Below are 21,027 nucleotides of genomic sequence, written 5' to 3'. Positions count from 1 at the left end.
GGTTGCTATAGCGCCCCCCTTTGGCCAATTGATGTAATATTGCTTCATTCGCATCCTCCCATGACCCTCTACCACTGTGCCAAATTTTACATGGATTGACCAAGTCAGTGAGGAGAAAAACGTGGAACAGACACACACACAGAAACACACACAGACACACAGACACAGACAGAGTTATCATCATTATATAGTAAGATAAGATATACAATAAAAGTTAAAAAAAATTACTGGACAAAAATCATAATTATGAATAGTAGGTATACAGTCATCATCAGTGCAGGTCACTATGTGTGTCTCCATTAAATCAGACCGAATATGCCATCTTGAAAAGGTGTGTTTTCAGACGAGATTTGAAAGTGGAAAGGGAGTCAATATTGCGAATGTCATGGGGGAGAGAGTTCCAGAGGCGGGGGGCAGAACGGCTGAAGGCTCTAGAATTCATGGTAGTCAAGTGGGCAGATGGTGATGTGAGTTGGATTGCAGAAGAGGATTTGAAGCCCTGTTTCCACCGAGCAGTACAGTACAGTTCAGTTCGGTGTGCTTTATTTTTGTTTCCACTATGAAAAGTTGTGGATGGTACCAATGGGACCATTCCATACCGGGATACCTAGCACACAGATCTGGTACTAGAAGGTGGAGCTGTGAACACTGCAGTCTGATTGGTCAGTAGAGGAGTTGTGTCTGGTTTTGAGGCTCATGTCTGAAGGGTTACTGTTGGTTCCAAAGGTACCATACCGAAAGTGTTTGGTGGAAACGGGGCTTAAGATGATGGGAGGGTGTGTAGATATGAAGGAGTTCAGACAGGTAGGAAGGGGCTTGATTATGAGGGTCCTTAAAGGTGAGAAGCAGAATCTTAAAATCAATGTTATATTTAACAGGAGGCCAATGAAGTTGAAGTGATATGATCTACGGAAGGGGTTCTAGTAATAGATATGGGCGGCTGAATTCTGGATAAACTGGAGTTTATGAAAATTAATCACACTGTGTTCCTTGGAGTCTGCAACGTGAATACGATGCCATTATGTCAATATCAGATGTCAATTTTTATGTCAGTCTGTCAATGCCGTTACAGCACTTTAAATATCTTTAGGAAAGAAAAACACCTCTGCCTCAGGGACAATACAAACTATCACAATATGGATGTCAGAGTATCAGTCCTGTACAGCAAGAGGTTGTGTTATTTCATAAACTAACACAGTTTATGTTATTTCATAAACTACTGGAAAGTATTTAGTTCGAGTTCATTTCTAACCACTTGTGAGAGAAGCACATCAATGCCTAAAAACTATGTCAGGGAGAAGGATGGAGATACAGGTTCGGTATTTCAAAACACAGACGAAAGGTTCCATTATGAGACATTTTAAAAGAGCACAGATTCAAGGCAGAGATGTGTTTCTCTGTTTGTGCCCGTAAACACACCTCAGTACAGTCCAGTGGGTTTTTGGCAAAGGACTGTTTTTCATGTTATTGCTGCAGTGTTTCCCATTATTAGAGATAAATGCTGCTGCCATATATTTATCAGTGATATGAGGCTATTTGTATGGGTCTTATCTAAACAGAGGCTATGAAATGAAGAGTAAACTGTTTTTGCTTTGTGGTGAAAGTGTATCTCTGTTCATTTTATTTTCTTTTCCTTAACAGCTCATATGTCTACGTCAGTAGTTCCACACTGTCTCAACACCCCCCTACCTCAGGCCTTACCATGGAGGGGAGTCGTGTCTCAAAAAGAAATGTGTTTTTTGGCGTGAAGGAACATCTGCTACTGTACTTGGTCTTGTGATTTGTTTTCACGATGTGCTGCACCCACGCTCCTTGTAACTCATTTGCGTTCCCACCAGTGAGCCCATTCCTCATTATATTTGAGGGTGGTGCATTTGACACTTTCTATTTACATTCATCATCAGCTTCTGTCAAAGTGGGGTCAGTCACGAACTGCATGGTGATCAGGACTGTCTTGAAGGACGGTCAATCATGCCTGCTTGAGTATGTTGCCATTCCACTAACATTAGATATTGCATAACAAGAATTCCCTACGAAACATAACCAGAATGAGAGTGTAAAGTCACGCCATGGGCAGATAACGAAACAATGGGCCCTTGGGCACAGATATGCAAAAGTTGCCACCACCCAAACAGGAGAAAGACACACAGACTTTGTGGTTTTGCCTCTTTTTTTCTGTTGTATTGCATGTCTTTGTCGTCATGATGCTTTTTTTTACTTTTTTTTTTTTGGTGATTTTCTGTGTCTTTGAGATCATTTTTTATCATTTTTGTTTTTGTCTGTTTGTCATTTTGTGTCTTTTTGTTGGTTTATAGTCCTCATTGTAATTATTTTGTGTATCTTTGCACCTCTTAGTGGTCATTTTGAGTCTCTTCCTGGTCGGTACACTAATACAAGTGATCATGGGCGTAGCAGGGTTCTCATAGGTGAGGGGGGATTATAACTGGCTGAGAGAACATATCTATAGCATAGAAGTGACTGAGGTTAATTTCCACAGCTATGTCACCACTACTATTCCTAATTCTATTTATGAATTTTGCTTTGCACATGTATTATCTATATTATTAGAATAGATAGAAGAGGGACAGGGAGAAACCAAGCAGGTATCAGGACAGGGACCTGACAGCAGTACCAATTATCAGCTCAAGGCTTCACAGGTAAGGAGAAATTATAACTGTCTAAGGAAATGTCTATAGGATAAGAGTGACTCTAAGATTAATTTCCACAGCTATTTCAGAGCTACTCTTATTTATACTCTAAAATATTTTTTGTCTGTATTGCAATAGCAATACTACTGCATGATTTGTGTTTTTTAAAGGCAGCAGGTATAGGTCATGATATTTTTCTTTATCTTGATTAATTTTGTACATCTGTGCTGTCATATTTGATGATGTGTGCACGCAAAAAAAAACAAAGCTACATTGCATCCCTCTTGTTAAAAAATAGCAATTCAACCACTGCCTGTAGATGGTCGAGGGTCATTCTGTGTCAACTCAACAAGAGTTTGGGAGCTAAAACTTTAGATTTTGATAGTATATAATTTTAAAGAACTAAAGTCGGTCCCCTGGTGCTGTACTGTGGCTGTGTTATGTGGCTCTTTAGCCACTAAGGAGAAGCGCAATTGAATGCGAGTGGATGATAAATCACTCAATAGACCTCTGAACAATTTGTCCCCCTCACTTCTGAAATGATGGCTATGCCCCTGCAAGTGATATTTTGCAACCTCACAGATGAAGGCTGGAGGGAGAGGCCTGCTCAGTAATCCCTCCATGAGTCACACTATAGTGGCCTTGTGATGTTGTGTTCACACCGAATGCAAATTTTCACACCGTGTTATTCACACTACATTGAAAGTTACAGTAGTTTGTGTTGACTCCTGTCATACACGGATTAATTTGCTGAATCGATCAATGAACATCTGCTGGTACATCCTCAGCAGCATACATCCCCAGGGGATTTCATTGCTGATTGGCTATCATGGCACAAATTGGCCATTGAAGGTCAGATTCTTCAAATCCTGTGAAAAAGCATATGACACGAAATTATGCTACTCGCTTCAATCCTGCTGCTTAATTCATGTATTTTGCATCATTTGCGTCGCATCCATCATGCTACCCAGTGGGAATTCACATCTTATCACGTCTTTACGTTGACTTTATGTGTAATTCACTTGCGCAAATTTGTTGTATTTGTGCCCATGTGAACACAACATGAGGCTGTAATGTGCCAAATGCTAACACTCACAATTAGACTGTTAACATCCTTAGTTTAGCAGGTAATGTAAACCAGGTTTACCATCTAAGTTTAGCCTGTTAGCTTGCTAGCATAAGCTAGTTAGCAGCCTGATGCTGGTGGGATTGTCATCAGTATTGCAGGTATTGGTAACACACCACCAATTAAAATCTGATACATTGGACAAATTAAAATGTTAACCTGATGGCAATAAATTAGAAGAAGTTATTAAAATCGACACTGAAGGGACCATGAATGTCTGCAAGGAATTTCATGGCAATCCATCCCATTGTCGTCAAGATATTTTAGCCTGAACCAAATCATTTCAATCTACTGATTAAGGAAAAGTCAGGAGCTCATCATATCTTTAAGATAAATCCTCTGGGGAACATGAATGTCTACAGTTTTGTGCCGGTCTATGTAACAGATTCGGAAGTACTGCAGTGGATAATTGACAGCATTGACTTGCTAGTGGTGCTACATGTCATCAGGATTTATCATCTTGGAAAGCTCCTCACATCTTGTCTTTATCCAAAATGGGTATCCTCAGTAGTGGACTTGGCTAGTATGGAGATGTCAGTGGCCCGTATGCATTTATTCATATATCTAAAGGTACCAAGATTAGTGAACAGATGCTGGTCACTGCCCACTCTAGACACATAGTCTACAGGTGTTTACTCCATGACATTAAAAAATATTCAGAGACCTTGAGAGGGAAACCACCTCAAAGCCAGCACCTTTCCCTATTTCTCATGTTTGTCCAGTGCTCTCTAACCAATAAACCTTAATCACCCACTTCCAACCCCAACCCAACCCTTCCTCACTTAGATATGCACATTATATCCTCCACCCATTACTCCTCATTTGTCCTTCTACGTTCCCTCACTCCTTTCCATGCATCCTTAACCAGGCTCTGCTCTGTCCTGCCCTCCCTCTTTGTGTGTGGAAGCAGCTTGGCAGTGTAAAAGCCAAGTCATTGACAGGTTATTTGACTCCCAGTTGTCGACAGAGTGTGTTATTACCAGAGCATCTGCTGCGCCCTCGCTCCAACCTGAATCTAAAAGGCACAGCCTCATTCCTTCACTCAGCATGGCAAAGCAAAAACAAAGGCCAGAAAACTGATTTAGTAAACACATAGCCCACTGGATTTGAACGTGTTTACAGTGTTTTTGTATCGACTAATCTTTGCTGTGTTACATCAGTTACCATGACAAAATGATTATGGGTGAGAATGTTCCTGCTTCTTCCAGCATCTACACTTTCATGTGATATGAAATCTGATTTTACAGAGAAACTAAAGTGTTAAAGAGACAGATTGCAGTTTTACAGGGGATTATGTGTCAGACTTTTGCCAGACAGGTGCAGCGACTTCCTGGAGGACTGTCGTCACCAGAACGTTGCCAAAAAAACAGATGAGACTCTAACTTTATAGCTGATAGTTGTCAGATTTTGGACAGAGACAGGCTGGCTGTTTCCTCCAGTTTCCTGTCTCCTGGCTCCATATATTTAACAGACAGAAATAAGAGTGTTATGTCCCAGGTCTAGGGGAACTTAGAACATGCTGTGACTCCCCACTCTTCCCACTCCCAAGGAAGGCCAGTTATAAAATACTACAGTATTTCAACAAAGTGGGCAATCTGTTTGACTCCAGAGTTGAGCAGTTTCCAAAACAGCAAACAAAAATATACTCATGGACACTGAACTTCCCCAGCCAAACACAAAAGTGAAACAAAAGACAAGTTTCTAACCTAAACTTCTACCATTTGAGCCCCGTTTCCACTGAGCAGTATGGTACGGAACAGTTCAGTTACATACGCTTTTTTTTGGTTTCCTCTGTGAAAAGTTGTGGATGGTACCAATGGAACCGTTCTCCATGTTTGGTCCCCCCTCTGTTGGGGTACCTAGCACACAGATCTGGTACTAAAAGGTGGAGCTGTGAACACTGCAGTCTGATTGGTCAGTAGAGGACGGTCACTCTGCTCAGGGCTGAGTTGTGTCTGGCTTTGAGGCTCATGTAACCACTGTTCATACCGTGGAGAGTAAGTGAACTGTAACTATGAAATGAGAGGATGTTTTGCTGCCTCTCACAGCAGCTGGAGTCTGAGAAAAAATAACTTCATTCACTGGGCAACTTTTAAGGTGGAACATTCACTTGTAATGTATGAGATCACAACGTGAATCAATCAACACACCTTAAATATTCCATATGACAACTCTGACCATTACATAATTTTTTATATGACATACACTTCTAGCAATGAGTGGAGCGTGAAGCGTTTACTGTATATTCATTTCAGCCAGGTTAGGTGGACTGCATATATTGTAATCTTCACTCGGAGAAAAGAAAAGTGTTGCCGTAGCGTCGGGCAACGGCAACACTAAACCCCTGAGCTTGCCTTAGAAGGACTAAATGCACAAACCCACTATTTCTCTCACTGCAGCCTCTTTTATTTTGTTCCGTTCTGTGGACGATAAACGAGGTGCAGACTTCCATCTGTGTCACTGATAATGAGAAAATACAGTGAGTGCTGGACGGAGCAGTGAGTGACAACAACCCCGCCCACATTTAAGGGTACTGTTTGCCATGGAAACGCTAGGGTCTAGGTACCATATCTGAAGGGTAACTTTTGATTCCACAGGTACCATACTGAAAGTGTTTGGTGGAAACGGACTCTGCAGTCCAAGTACTGACTTTGTTGGAAGTGGCATTGTGAAAAGAGGGAAGTGCATCTATCAGCTGGCGTTTAAAAATATTCTGTCTTGCACTGGACCATTTTGGTGACAGCAATCTCTTTGAAGGTCCAACCAGCAAACGTCCAATCACACTCAACCACATGCACACACTCTGAGGGGAGGAGAGAGACATCACTGAGACAGATAATGACCTCGGTCATAACAAAGAGTGGTAGCAATATTCTCATCTAACTCTTGGCAAGACGAAATGAAATCGGATTAGCAGATTGTCATATTATCATATTTAATGGTACAAAACAGGGAGAAGATGCTGTTTTTTTAAGTCTCTAGCAATGGATAATGGTGGAAGGAGAGAAAAGCCAGTAGAAGAATAACTGATAAACCTTTGTTGTAGAAGTAACTAGGATTTTTTTTTAATCACTGACATCAAGGCTAGCTAAAAGCTTAATCTTACAAAGCTGATGCAAGTCGGTTGTTGTTGTGGGCTTTAAATGTGGGTCTTCAGTCATTCCTAATACTTCTTAAACCTTGATCTTGATCAGTCAGATAGCTATACCTGACTAGCTTTAAGCCATGATCCTCCAAAAGGGACTACAGCATAACGTGTTAGGGGTAATCAACCATGTACACAATATATACAGTAATTGTGCGCAAAAGAAATGTGTGAGAAAAAAAAACTCAGTAGAGCCTTTTGTGTTTGCGTCCTTTTTTATGTGCTCATGCGTGCATTTTTTTGTTCTCGTTTAGCCCGCACCATTGTTTGTGCCTATTCTCATCACAGCCAGTGACAATCCCATAGTAACAGTGCTGCAGCAGCCCACAGCACCCGCAGTCTGGAGGAGGTAAATCAACTACAAAACAGATGCAGTGTGTGTATGTGTTGGAGCACGAGGTGGTGAGTGTGTGAGGAAGCGAACATGGCAGATTTAACAGGCTGGTGAGCAACAAAGAGCTGCTCCCTTTCTTCTCCTCACGTCAGCTCGGCTTCATGCTCATGCCTCCAGCTCCTAGCTAGCAATGCTCGATAGATAGACAGATACCTAAATGGATGGATGGGAACTCATTTGTGTGTTGAAGCAAACAACCCTGATGGATGGGATAGGATGGTTGGGAGTTTGGTGTCCAATTAATTGTCAGGTGGTATATCTTGCTCTTAAAGTATGAATTTAGTACAGTGATGATGCAATGTTGCTGCCGCATGACAGTGGAAGGCAACTGGACTGACAGGGCTCTGACTGAGCAAATGCTGGAAATCTGTGTTGACAGCATTTATGGATATGCAGGGTACTCAGTTTGAATCTCTGATAATGATTGAGATCGGCTCACTGCAAACAAAACTCATATAAACCCTAAACAAGCAACCTAATTTTGCAGTTCATTCTGTTGTTATCTCTGAAAGAGACTGTGCAGACAATCACAAATTCACAACACAAAGGCTGGCAAAAAATGAAGGGAAAAGCAGAACCATCACTATCGCACAAAATAATAGCCTGCCTGGACAGAAAACGCAATTCGCAGCTGACAGGACAGACAGTGACAGCATAATGACTACTCCCGCTAATGCCGGCGCTGCACTGCACTCCAACAACAATGCAGAAATTTCATTAGCCGGGCACATTCTGCCAGGAGGATATTGAGTTGTGATGCCAGAAATATCAGTGACAGTGAAAAATTGGAACTGGAGTCTTGTTTTGATGGTAGCCTAAGTGGACAAAATGAGGCGAAAAAACGTGCAATAACAAAAAGCAACAAGTGGGCTCGTGAAAATCAGATATCATTTCAGATAATCATTGGCAGCAGGGTTGGTGTTTCCACGACAGACTGCAGTTTAATCTGTCCTTTCTGCCATCTCTAACGCTATCACTCCATCTCCCTCTTCCCCCAGATTGGAGCAAGCGTGTGGACTATGAGCCGGGGACAGGAAGCAAGCAGCTGTTCCCTAAAATGCACCTGGAGACCTGTGGTGGGCCCCTGTCGTCGGTGAGGACCACAGTGGAGCTGCAGACCAGCCACATCGGGAAAGGCTGCGACCGTGAGACCTACTCTGAGAAGTCTCTACAGAAACTCTGTGGTTGGTTCTGCAAATAAAGACATTTCTGTTGTGTTTTGAATATCATAATCATATTTGTGTGAGCAGAATCACAAGCAGAGTTGGACCTGTGGCTATTAGGATGGTGGTGGATATGTAGAATATACTGTAGATGGCTGATCAAAGATGACTTCTGACTGAGGCGGCAAACTGAAAGTTAGTGCAATGAATATGAAGTAAGCTGCTGCTAAAAGCATCAGTGGAATCCACAGTCTGAGTGCCAGGGTCAGACAGGGCCTGAGGCACCGTTCTCTGCCCTTTTTAAACCAACATCTGAAAGCTCCCGGTACATGTTGCTTTCTTATCTCCGCTTGTGTCCCTGGTAAACCCCTGTGCTAAATGAAGGCACAAGAATAGCAACTTAAAGCTGTGTCACTAATGATGTGACAGAGCGAGGGCATTAGCTGCCTCAGATGCAGCCACGCTTTCTCCTCGGTGACTGATGAGCAGCCGAGCTACCGTGTCGGTGCCCAGAGCGCCAACAAAGCAGCCGAGCCTACCCACTCCCCCCTCCCCGCCCACACTGCACCGCCAGCAGGGGGGCTGGAGTCATCATCTTTGACTAACGGCCTTCACAAGCCCCATTCCAGCTCATCTGAATGCATAGCGTCCCCTCCCTGCCTCCCCTGGCTCCCGGTCCATGCATGGTTTACCACTAAAGAGTCCTTTTCAGGCACCTCATAATCGTTATCTGATAGCGAATAGAATAAATTGTAATTGCTTTTTTAAAGCACAATCAATTTGAGATAATGTACAAAGACATCGGGCAAAGAGAAGGCTGCAGCTGGGTGCTGGAGAAGTCGATGCGTATTTATTTACTGAGGGAATCTAATTACTGGAGTCAGAACGTCGACACTGGCATGAGTATGAGGTGGAGAAAAACAGAGCTTTACAGACGGAGGAAAAACATCAATTAATGTGCTAACGCCGTGTTATTAGCAGGAATGAACAGATGCATGTTGCAATTGTTTGCCGGACAAGGGAGACATGGTGAATTCTGACATTGCCAATTTTTCCTCGGAACAGCATGGTTCCCGTATGGCTTTGATTTATTACCGTCCATAAGCTTTTACAAATGATTTATAAATGTGATTTAATTGCGTGAAAAGCATTTTTCACTGCCACATGGAGATAGATTGGTAAGGGCATGTCGGATACATTGTGGAACAAGGTGAACGACATGGCAAAAATAACGTTTGTCAAAGTGACAGTTTGAAAACAAAGATCGTTCAGGGCTCAACATATTGAGGTTATTGTGTCAAAGGAATGATGGAGTTGTAGTTAGGTCTTAGAGAGGATGCATCTTACAAGTTTTTCCCTTTGTGGTGCTAAACCAAAGGTCACATATTGTAGTTTCAACATTGATTACCTAAATTAAAAAGCTGGCACACACACAGATCTTCAGAACAAAATTGACGAATCTGAATTTCACCTATTTATTCTGGCCACATCAAAAAAAAGAAATGCTTAGTGTGTGCCATGCCATGCGTCACATGTGATCATGTGACTCACCGTCCTTCTCACCAAGTTCATGTCCGGTGTCTTTTCTTTCTGTGTTAAAATAGTACTCGGTCAATATGTCCTTTGTGTTTCCATAGAGTCACATTTTAGTGGGGAGCCACGTTGAATTAAGGGACGATGACTCACATCTCTTTCCTTTTGAAAGTCAGTTTCATTTGCCATGAATCAATACCCACATCCTCTATCCATCTCGGCCCATTGATTACATATTAAGCCCTGCCATCTGCCTCACTCATAAGTAATCATTGCCAAGGTTAGGCCAATATACACTGCAGATCTGCCACGATTGTTATTGACACCTCTCCTGTCGCACCTCTTATTTGTCCCCACGGCGATGACCTCAGGGGCCTCGTCAGGCAGCACTGACCTTCTGCCTGCCCCCAGCACCGCCACCAACTGGACAGCTTCCCTGGTGACTGACAGCGGCAGGGACAGCGACTTGATCTTCAGGTTTGACGGTCATCAGGCAGCTAAAATCCCAGACTGGGTGGTGCCCCAGAATCTGACTGACCAGTTCACCATAGCGACCTGGATGAAACATGGACCAAGTCCTGGGCTCAGAGCTGAGAAGGAGACACTGCTCTGTAACTCTGATAAGACTGGTGAGTGTGAGCCTGACACGCAAGGACTAATGTTCCCATTTTTAGACTATATTCTAAAAGATCACATCATACAAAAATTAAAATTGAGGTATAAAGCTGACAATCTTCTAATTATACTTTTCTTACTGTCAGGAATAAACCAAGCCAAATTAAATAAGCCAAAAACAAGGAAATGATCTGTTTGTTGTCGCCCAAAAAAATAAAACAAGCCACACTGTTGCACTGGGTAACATATTTTTTAATTATACTGAACACAGGCACTGTAGTTATTTTTTGTTAATTTCACTTACATACACCACCCTGCTGCCAAACTGTAAATTCTTACTTGAACACCAGATAGTTATTAATCTGCAGATGAAAATAGTCCCTCAATAAATGCACTGTTTACTCCTGTTTGAGTGACATTTGGTCAAATCTATCAAGAGACCAGCTATCAACTGTTTGTTTCAGTCTTTCAACGGGAATTTCTGACAATAAAAAACATACAATAACACCACCATATCCCAACATTATGATCGTCAAACAGCTAAGCGGACACGTAGATGTGTGCTGGTTGAAATCAGTTTGAAGAAAGGTATTAGCACATCCAACCGTCTCAGATGCGGCTGCATTGGAAAATATTACTTGAGTCTTTGAACAGAAAAATCCGCACATTGCTCTTAATCAGCCTCACAATTTATTAGTAACACTAACGTTTCGGTCCTCCTGGACCTTCATCAAGAGCTTTGAGCATAAATAGAATCTGCCCCACCCATTTCACAGGTGTGCACAGGTGTGAGGGAATTACTCAGCTGTGGGTGGGTTTCTTAAAGCCACAGTGTGTAGGAATTTGTCCCATCTAACCTCAGAATTGTATATTGCATTCAAACGGATAGCGCACTCTAGCTCCTCACTGTTTCAAACGCGTATTGTAACAACGGTAGCCGCTGTGTACCAAAAAGCTATGATAACATTGATGAAACATGTCATCCAATACTTCATGGAGTATTCATTCAGGCTCCTACACAGACACACGCAACGCGAGTTGACACCACACCTCCTCACCAAGCTGGCTGTGTTTACAACGTAGGACTGTTGGGGCGGGTGTAAATCAAAACAAACCAATCACATCTTGTCTTTTGACAACTGACAAGTGGCTCAACCTCACACACCTCATCCCTCTTGTCGAGTCACTGTGCCGCTGCCTGTGAGTGCATTACCTTTCTCCTTCAGCAGCTCTTTCCATCTGGGAAAGGCTACCCTGATGTTGACCCTCATTTTTTGAATTTGCCGGTCACGTTGCCTTTTTGATCCCATTTTGCGCTTTCTTGGCGACGAGGATTCCGTCTCCCGTAATGCTGCATATGCATGATCCTGCATTATGCTCAACGAGTGGGACTTTGTTGTGTAGTAGTGAAGCGTCTCTTACTCCTCTCCTTCAGCTTCTCAGTCACACAGTGCTGGCCTGGCTCTCAACGGAAACTTTTGCTGGCGGATGTATTCTTAAGATGGTGAAACATTATGGAACCCCCCAGACGACTTACCTGCACAATGTACAAACAAATCCGAAATTCTCCTTTTACGAGAATAAGTTAGATTATTGGTGCAGGTAATATTACATCAATGATGACATATTTATGAATGCAGACATAGATTTTTGCCAGTAAACAACTGAAAATGTTTCACAATGTCCCTTTAATAACTGACAACAGCCTGTGCACCATATGTCACATATCCCAGAAACGGAAGAACAAGAGAAAAAGAAGAACATAGGAAAAACCTATAAAACCCAAGCTCCTTACACAATAAGGCCATTTACAAGATTATTTACAAAAAATGTTGATCTTATGAACGAACACATTGGCCTTGCAGCTTTCATAAATCATTCAAAATGTTCAGCATTGTTTACTCTTATGCCGTGTATCATAAATTGGTCCTTTGACACCCCCAAACCCATTATTGCATGGCATATCATGGTATCTCATCATTTAATACTTTGAGAGATAGAGCTTGCAGATTAAATATCCAGTACAATTCTCTTCTTTTAAGTATTTCTTCAGTGTTACCACCTCTCTCTGGCAGAATAACTTTTTCAAGCTCAGTGTTGGAAATAATGGCATCTACAAGGGCCGAAATGTTAATGTTACTAATAAATTGTGAAGCTGAGCAGGAGCTGTATGCTGGTTAAAATTAAAATCTTAACTCTACTCACTATAAATCAGCTGAGCAGATCTGTTGCTCACCCACGCCTCTTAATTGTGTTGCTGGTGTAATGTGTCAGGAGGTCAGTTGACAATGGGGTGTACCCGTTATACAACAGACTTGGTTGCACTGACACACAATGGTTGGGCAACACAAATGAGAAAATATAGGCCACCCAGTATGGACAAAAAACAGAATTATATGTATGTAAATATAAACATTCACAGGTATGTTGCCTCCGTACATAGAAGCAGTACACTTTAAGTTAATAGTGAAATTCAACTTAGCATTATGGCCTATTGCATCCTCATTGAAAGCATAATAGTGATAGTTCAGATGTGCGTTAGTTGTTTAAGCATATTGTACATGTGATACATACTTTAAATGATACTAAGGTGCATATGAGGAGAGGGTCTGTTCAAAAACTGTCACACCAAACAAAGTTCTGAGCTCTGTTGTGATCCAGCATAACAAACTTAGAAACACTGTAGCATGCTTTGCCCAAAGGGAGGATTTTGTTTTAAAAATTTCCAGTGAAAAATGATGTGATATGACCTTGGCAAAGTTGTCCTTCTTCAAAGCAGCGCTGCTGTCCCAGTTTAGCGAGGTTTCACAGAGCTACGTCTGGTTTACATGACAGGGAGTAGGTGTGATGATTGGGTCCCTGGTGCCTACTCCTCTTTCTCCCTCCCTCCCACAGAGATGAACCGTCATCACTACTCGCTGTATGTCCATAATTGCCGCCTGGTGTTCCTGCTGAGGAGAGACTTCACCCAGGTGGACACCTTCAGACCGGCCGAGTTTCACTGGAAACTGGAGCAGGTAAGACGCTGTGACGTGTCGGGACACATGTGGCAGACAGAGGAACTTTTGTGACACTTAACACAAGTGACCTCAGTTTAAACCTTAACTTCACTTTTGTGGATATGATAAGTAGGTTATGGGCCAATGTCATTGGCAGGAATGAAGCCTCTAGCCTGGACTAAACTGGCCTCACACATCCAGTCTGCGTAATCTGTGTTGGTCTGCATCTTGCATTAATATTGGAAGACATCATGGGGTTTATTTACAGTGTGTGGATAGAGGCAAAGCAGGGGGCGGCTTCTGTGGCTTCAGCCCTGAATGTTTTCTCTGAAGCCCTGAATCTTTGAGGTTTTTAAAAAATACCTTCAACTTTGTGTCATACAGATAATAATATATGCCCATGCTGTATATCCTGATATGCTATCCCCTGAAGAAAACCAATATCAGTTGCCCTAATATTAAATTCAGAGTATTGAAGACCACATTTACTTTGCATTGTTGGAGATGCATTGCAATTAGAGCAGCCCAGGTTATTATGGGATGGCTTCAGATGTAGCAGATTTGTCAATTAAACATTAATTCTGTGAACTCTACTCCTGCATTGCGTACAATACTTTACTCAGAAAATTATGCAGGATTTATACCTCTATGTTGAATCAATGCCATACCTACAGCGTGGGCTCTGCATTGACATAGAGCCTACGCAGTAGTGCACCTCCCCAGAAATGTAACTATGTGTCGCGGCAACGCAGACCTCCTGTCTATTTTTGCAAGCCAAAACCATTTCCCTCAGTGGAAACAAAGCTTTTATTTACTTTAATTTCAGATAAGAAACAATAAATTGTGAAGACAATAAAGCCTCGACAAAAATAGCATTTTAATTCTTGTGTGGGATTTATACGGAAGGATCTGCCCTGGCCAGGAGCGGAAATCCTGGGGAGGGACAGGGGGGACATGACCCCCTCTCAAGTAAAGCTGTCCCCCTCTAGAATCATTTGAGACACCATTAATAATTTTTGAACAATGCAGTAGTATTTATTAAAAGTACAATATAAGCAGTGCTCATTATAATCACGCAATGATGTGCTATTTAAATCTTAAAAGATTTAGTCCCCCCTTCCCATTCCTAGTAGTGGTATATCCCACACTCTTTCCAACGGGCGGGGCTAGGCTGGACCCGGCTGCCCACATCGCGCATCATGCGGTAAGATGTACACTCACACAGACACGTTACAACCCATCCCATTTACTGTTACAACAAGCCCCAGGCCCAGGCTGATAATATAAACTGTCTGCAACATTTCTCCTGCATTGTTCAAAAGCCAGAGTTTAGTGATAGTCAGAGAGGACAGGAGAGAAAGAAGAGGGAGAGGACAGGACAAGAGCAGTCAGTGGCAGAGCGGCTCGTAGCTAATGGGTACCTGTCTGTAGGCTCTCCACCTGTCAGTGAGACAAACATGAAAGACGTGCAGTTTAACTGAGGAGTAGCGGTCATTACGTGTGACTATTATGCACAGTTGTGAGGTGCGCTGCGGCAGATCTCACAGCACACTGTTTATAAACCAGTTTAATTGCAGGAAATGTTCAGTTGTTAAGCCATTTCTCATAAGTATGAGAAATGGATTCTACAGGATTATTTGTTTTCCTTGGCAACTATTACATTTTCCCAAATAATGAACAGATTTTTAGTTATTGTATTATCTCAAACTGTAAGTATAGATCAATTGAATGGGAATAAGATCTAACCAGGGAAGCGTGCCCCGACACCTCCCTGGATTTGGGCTGACCCCCAAATGTTTATAATGTCTGGCTCCAATCCGGGTTCATACAGGAGTGAAAATGACTAATCAGTCCACGGACCCTGACTAACTGGTCGCCCATTAGATTCATAAAAAGCTTTAAATATATCCAGGGTTTGTGAACACAAGTTTTTGTATGCATTTCTGTTTAGTGCTCGACTGCACCAGAAATCCTCCTCCAATCCAAAAAAACAGGCTAAACTTTAATTAACCCCAATTAATTTGGAGAACTCTCACACCACTCTACTTAATAACCGTGTAGTTTTTTAATGGATTTAGTGAGTCTGCAATAAATATTTGCCATGGATATGAAGTGTTTCCTGTTAGTATTTTATTATAGCCAGAGCTGTTTCTTTTTTCCTCCTTCCTCTCTCCTCTGCCATCTCCTGATGTGTCATACAGAGATTTATCTAAGGAATCAAATATTTCCAGAGATAAAACACTGTGTTACCTGACATGGGATCAGAATTGGAAATGATTGCGACTATGATTTTGGGAGGCTTTTTTATTTGGTACAGAAATATTGGCATAAGTAGGGCAAGAAAAATGTTTTAGAAAAACACAGCCAAAAAATGTCATCGCTTTGATTCAATGATCCATGGGTTGAAAAAATGACATTTTGTCATACGTTTGGATGATTCATATTTAATATTTAATCCATTAAGAGCAGAGTGATATCATTTCCAAAATATTTTAAGTGATGGATAGTTGAACAAACAGGCATAGAAAACAGAGGCAGAAACACAGTCACTCCAGGGACATATATGTGTGTGTGTGTGCATATACGTGTGTGTGTGTGTGTGTGTGTGTGTAGATAGCAGCTGTCTGTTGATCAAGGCTGCTGTCTTAAAGTCAGACAGGTCACCTCGACTCGAAAGACCCCACTCTTGCCTGGCGAGGACATTTGATCCCAGGGAAAGACACACAGCTGAGCCTGGACATCCAGACACAGCACCCAGGCCTAATTTGATCAGACACATGACTGGCCTTGATTGGGGGGGGGGGGGGGTCGTCCATCACTCTGCTGACGACACATGGCATGGGTGAGGCATCGAATTTGAATAGAACAGATAAAAAAATTGGAAGTAGTCACCATGATGTCACCCACTGGTTTGTGGACAAACGTTTTGAAGCCAGATTTTGCCATTTTGGCCATCGCCATCTTTATTTTTTGGGGCCAGAAGTGACCATATTTGGAGGAGAGGATCTGATTGAGGACCTGGTGAGGTCGCTGTGGTACCAACTTGTCAATCACAAGGTAGTCATGCCCTGCTTTATTGTCTATTTAATTCTACTGCGACCATAATGTACAAAAATGAACATCATGCTGTATTGAAGGAGACGTAAAACTAGCAATCCAGACCATAAACCCAGCTACATTCAACAAGAGAAAAACCTTGGTGGTAATTTTGCTCACTGACTCCTTTGAATGAATGCCAATGCCAAAGAATACATATTTATAATGTGTGTATTTGTTGACTTTCTCTCGAGCTGCCCTTGCAAGGATTAAAATAAAGTTGCATTAAATTGAATTGACTTGAACTGAAAATCCAGTTTGAAAATCAGTTTGTTTCTGGCAGTATGGAGAAAGCGTTAAAACCTGCACTTAGGGGATTAAGATTTACAGAAAATATTCAACAGTGGGCTGAATAATTTCATATATAAAATGTAAATAAGAAGGAGTTTAGAGACCTTCTTGTTGGTGTCTGGTCTTATGAGTTTCTTAGTGTGGGTAAAGAGTATGTTTGGGGACCTTGGACTAATAACTTTAGTGTTTCCAAAATCCTGGATACAGTCCTGTAAGCATCTAACATTTTATTAGCCATACTAGTGGCATGACTCTGGGGATGACGATGCTGGTCTGTGAGTCTATCATCACTAACTATTGGATGTGCTGCAGTTTGTGCGTATTTCAAGGTTCCCAGAGGATGAATCCGACTAACTTTCATGATGCATTGACTTTTCGTGCAGTTGCTACAGGTCAAAGTTTCACTTATCCAGTAAAATATCTCAATATCTTCTGGATGGATTGGCACAAAATTTGATACAGACATGCATGGTCCCCAGAAGATGCATCCTAGTAAGTTTGTTGACCCTCTGACTTTTCCTTTAGCGCCGCCGTGGGGTTGACAATTTTGTTTTTCAGTCAAATGTCTCAACAGCAATTGACTGGATTTCCCTGACATTTGGTCCAGACATTAATGGATTATAATAACTCTGGTGATGCCTTCACTTCCTCTAGCACTATTTATGCACTTTTCTTCAGAGAACTAAAAGCCATTATGCCTTACGATCTAATAACATTTTGCACCTGTCTGCTCCTCGTGTTCGGACTGAAATGGGAAATGGGTTTAGATTTCTATATTTCAATGTTTGTATCTTTTTATCCGTCTTTACATTTGTAGTATTTATTATGACATGTGCTGCTGCCTTTCTTGGCCAGGTCACCCTTGTGAAAGAGGTCTTGATCTCAATGGGTCTTTTATCTGGTCAAATAAAGGTTAAATAAATAAATAAAATAAATCCTTAGGTCAAATTCTGTTATCTCTATCATTCTATCACCAAAACAATATACCGTAAAACTTCAGTTAAAAGCCTAGTCCCAACTTAATGCCCAATCTCTTTCACTAGCCTGGTGTAGCTACACATTTTGACAAATAAAAGCCTGTCTCAGTTAGAGGCCTGGTCTGGTTACCAAGCAGTTCAATTTTATAGAAGTTCTTAGGCTGTATAAAACTGGATTGTTGACCAGTGGTGTGCACGGGGGGGCCCAATTGTTGAAAAACGCTCGCTAAAGTGCCCTCCTGGGAGCCAAAACGTGGCAAGAACGTGCTGTATGTGCCCTTTTTTTTCTTTTCGCCTCTGCTCTTCAAAAAGTCTGTGCACGCCACTGTTGTTGACTACCCACTTGAGCTAACTGTAGTTGGCGGTATAGATCACACATATAAATCTAAATGTTTAAACTTTTGTTAATATGGAAATACTACATATTGTTAGCTCAGTTCTTTTCGTTTTACTATAACCATGAGAAGTGAGAAGATCGTAATTCATTCAGATTTACCAGCATGATGAAAAAACGATAGAATAAGTGTCCAGTCTTATATTACCCGGTAAGTTATTTAGATTTCTTTGGTCTGTAAGGTCCACTGATCGACAGAATCAAAAATGTTTTTCATAAATATTAATCCAAGTTATGAATATTGCTTTAGCAGGAAAAAGTGATGTGTCGGCATGTATCGGTGAAACAAGTGCCATAACATAACACATGATTGATATGTTATTCAAAGCCTAATTTTTATGCAAGTAATGTTCATATTGGTTCAAATAAACAATTTAATTTTATTTCTCAACTTTGCTGAGTAACAGTTTTGTGTTAAAGGAAATACAGGCCTGTCCCAAATGTAGGCCTGCTGAGTTCAGTGATTTAAGCAAATAACAGCCCAGGCTACTAATTGAAGTTGTTCGGTAGTTTAGAATATCTGGCTACGTGAGTGGAGGTAATATATCGGGGTCTGTAATCCAACCTTTGGCCTCCAAGTCTTACGGATGTGGTTTATTGTGATTAGTTTGTCAAAATACTGTCGTAGCAGCACGATCCTCACATGAACAAAATAGACATTCACATCAGCATCAGCTCTACTTTGTGTTTAGTTCTAGTTAGCAAATATCAGCATGTCAATATGCTCCACTGCGATAGTTAACATGGTAACTATTACACCTGCTAAACATCTGCAATTTAGCATTGTTGTTGTGAGCAGCTCATAGCACTGCTGTGCAACATCACAGAGCAATTAGCGTTGCTGTCTACTCCTAATCATATTTAAACATCAGATTTCTACATTTCTTATACAACCAAAGAAAACATTTTTGCCCACACTGAGGAGTCAAAGGCGTTATCCTTATTAAAGGTGCTAAATGTTTTAACAGTGATTTTACCATCAGCCTTTCTGAGTTCTATGATGTGGCACTTTGCGTGCACTAAAAGAACAGCTCCCTCTCCCTGTTATGTGCTGTTAAACAATCACGCTAATGCAATCTACACCTGCAGGGTTGAATGCCGTTTAGAGGCTAGAGGGAGCAATTTTCTCTTTGATGAGCTTGTTTGTTTGTGGTAATTCTAGTGTCATAAAGTGTAAATCACCTATGATAAAATGCATCACATCTCTGCACAGCTTTAAATTGGTCTCCTCATATGCCACATTTGATGAAATTCTACATAAATTAAGTTGGCAGACTAGGTTATGTTCTGACAGTTTTAAGGTTAATAAAGAGATTTAGACAGTTAATTCCATGGCCTTGTCTAAATTGATCTCAATTTATTTATTTCATTACTACTACGTGATAAAACTTTCTACGAACTGCGCCGGCACCACATAAATCAATTGAACCAGGCTGAACAATAGTTGTTAAACTGTAAAGTTTCCCGAGCACTTTCTGAATCTCCCTCTCTTTTTTACGTCCCGTCTCTCATCTTCCTCCCTCTTGTTAATAGTTGTCTCTGAAACCCCGCGGCATGAAAGGAAACTTTCATTAAGTTGCTATCTCCCCTCGCCTTCTCGCCACTTCTTCCTCACCTGCTAATGTATTTTAAACAAAATGAACTTCTGAATACCTCCAGCCCAGAGAAGTCTCCCACAGAAGAATCTCCTTCTATCCCTACATTGGTTTATCACAGAAGTCCAATTAATTTCTCATACAATCCAATCAGGCACTGCGAGTAGCTACATAATGACTGGAACGGGGAAGGGAGGGAAGAGATGGTTGCAGATATTAGTTTTACCTGTTAAAAAAAAAATGAGTGTACTATCTGTTAATAACAGGCACAGAGTAGTTACGGCAGCATGGCATTGTGCGTCCAGACCTATTGTGTTCAGTGTGATTCAGTATTTTAAGCTTTGCTATCTGTGCTGTGTGTATTGTTGAGGGAGAGAGATGGCCTGAGGTTTTTATTGACTTCATTGAAGCGCTTTGCATTAAGCTTGTATTGAACGTGTCTTTTGTGTGCGGTTTCATATTCTTTAAATGCCGACTTGCATTCAAGCGTCTCAAAGGAGACTGTCAATCTTGAAGTTGTTTTCTGCATGAGCCAGTCCTGAGTGAGCCCCTGCATATGTTATGTGTATGTATGTGTAGAAAATTGGATCAAGTCTGCACCGTCCAAAAAAATAGCCTTTGGCTCACACAGGTGTCGGGAAAATTCACGGGCTGAAAGAGGAACTCACACACCCACTCAGACTTTAGTTCTTCAACAGCGTATTGACGGCAAGTGAAGCTTTATTATTCCATTGATCCAGAGAAATCAAACTTATTTGAATTAAGTCAGAAGCCTTTACTTTTCAAAGGGTGTTAAATTAAATTGTTGATAGCGTCTTCACAGGCTCCATCATCCTCATTTTATTTAAAGGATGCATCGGCAGCTGTTGGGAATCATTCGTTTGGATAACTTGACAACATATCTGACATTTTTCTGTATTATGTAAAGCAGCTCCTTAAACATTTTCAGCTTTGATGGAAATTACAGTATTTTAAGACCTGAGTCTTTACTTTAATAACACTGGCCTTTCTCAATGTGGTGTGATAGAGATTCAGGAAGTCTGGCAAAACA

The 21,027-nt window shown here is 41.4% G+C and overlaps 1 protein-coding gene across 1 annotated transcript in view; it reads left to right on the top strand.

The window, feature by feature from the left end:
- The window catches only part of LOC126397843 (calsyntenin-2-like), a 351,479-nt gene that overhangs the window by 251,526 nt on the left and 78,926 nt on the right, over positions 1-21,027 (top strand). The window contains exons 6-8 of the mRNA XM_050056844.1: positions 8,312-8,497; positions 10,381-10,638; positions 13,520-13,641. Coding sequence (XP_049912801.1) covers positions 8,312-8,497; positions 10,381-10,638; positions 13,520-13,641 — 566 coding nt within the window. The remainder of the gene's footprint in view (positions 1-8,311; positions 8,498-10,380; positions 10,639-13,519; positions 13,642-21,027) is intronic.

The sequence above is a fragment of the Epinephelus moara genome, chromosome 2 (genome assembly GCF_006386435.1).
Source record: "Epinephelus moara isolate mb chromosome 2, YSFRI_EMoa_1.0, whole genome shotgun sequence".
Lineage (NCBI taxonomy): Eukaryota > Metazoa > Chordata > Actinopteri > Perciformes > Serranidae > Epinephelus > Epinephelus moara.
The sequence above is the reverse complement of the archived record's forward strand: the minus strand, read 5'-3'. Positions and strand labels throughout refer to the sequence as shown.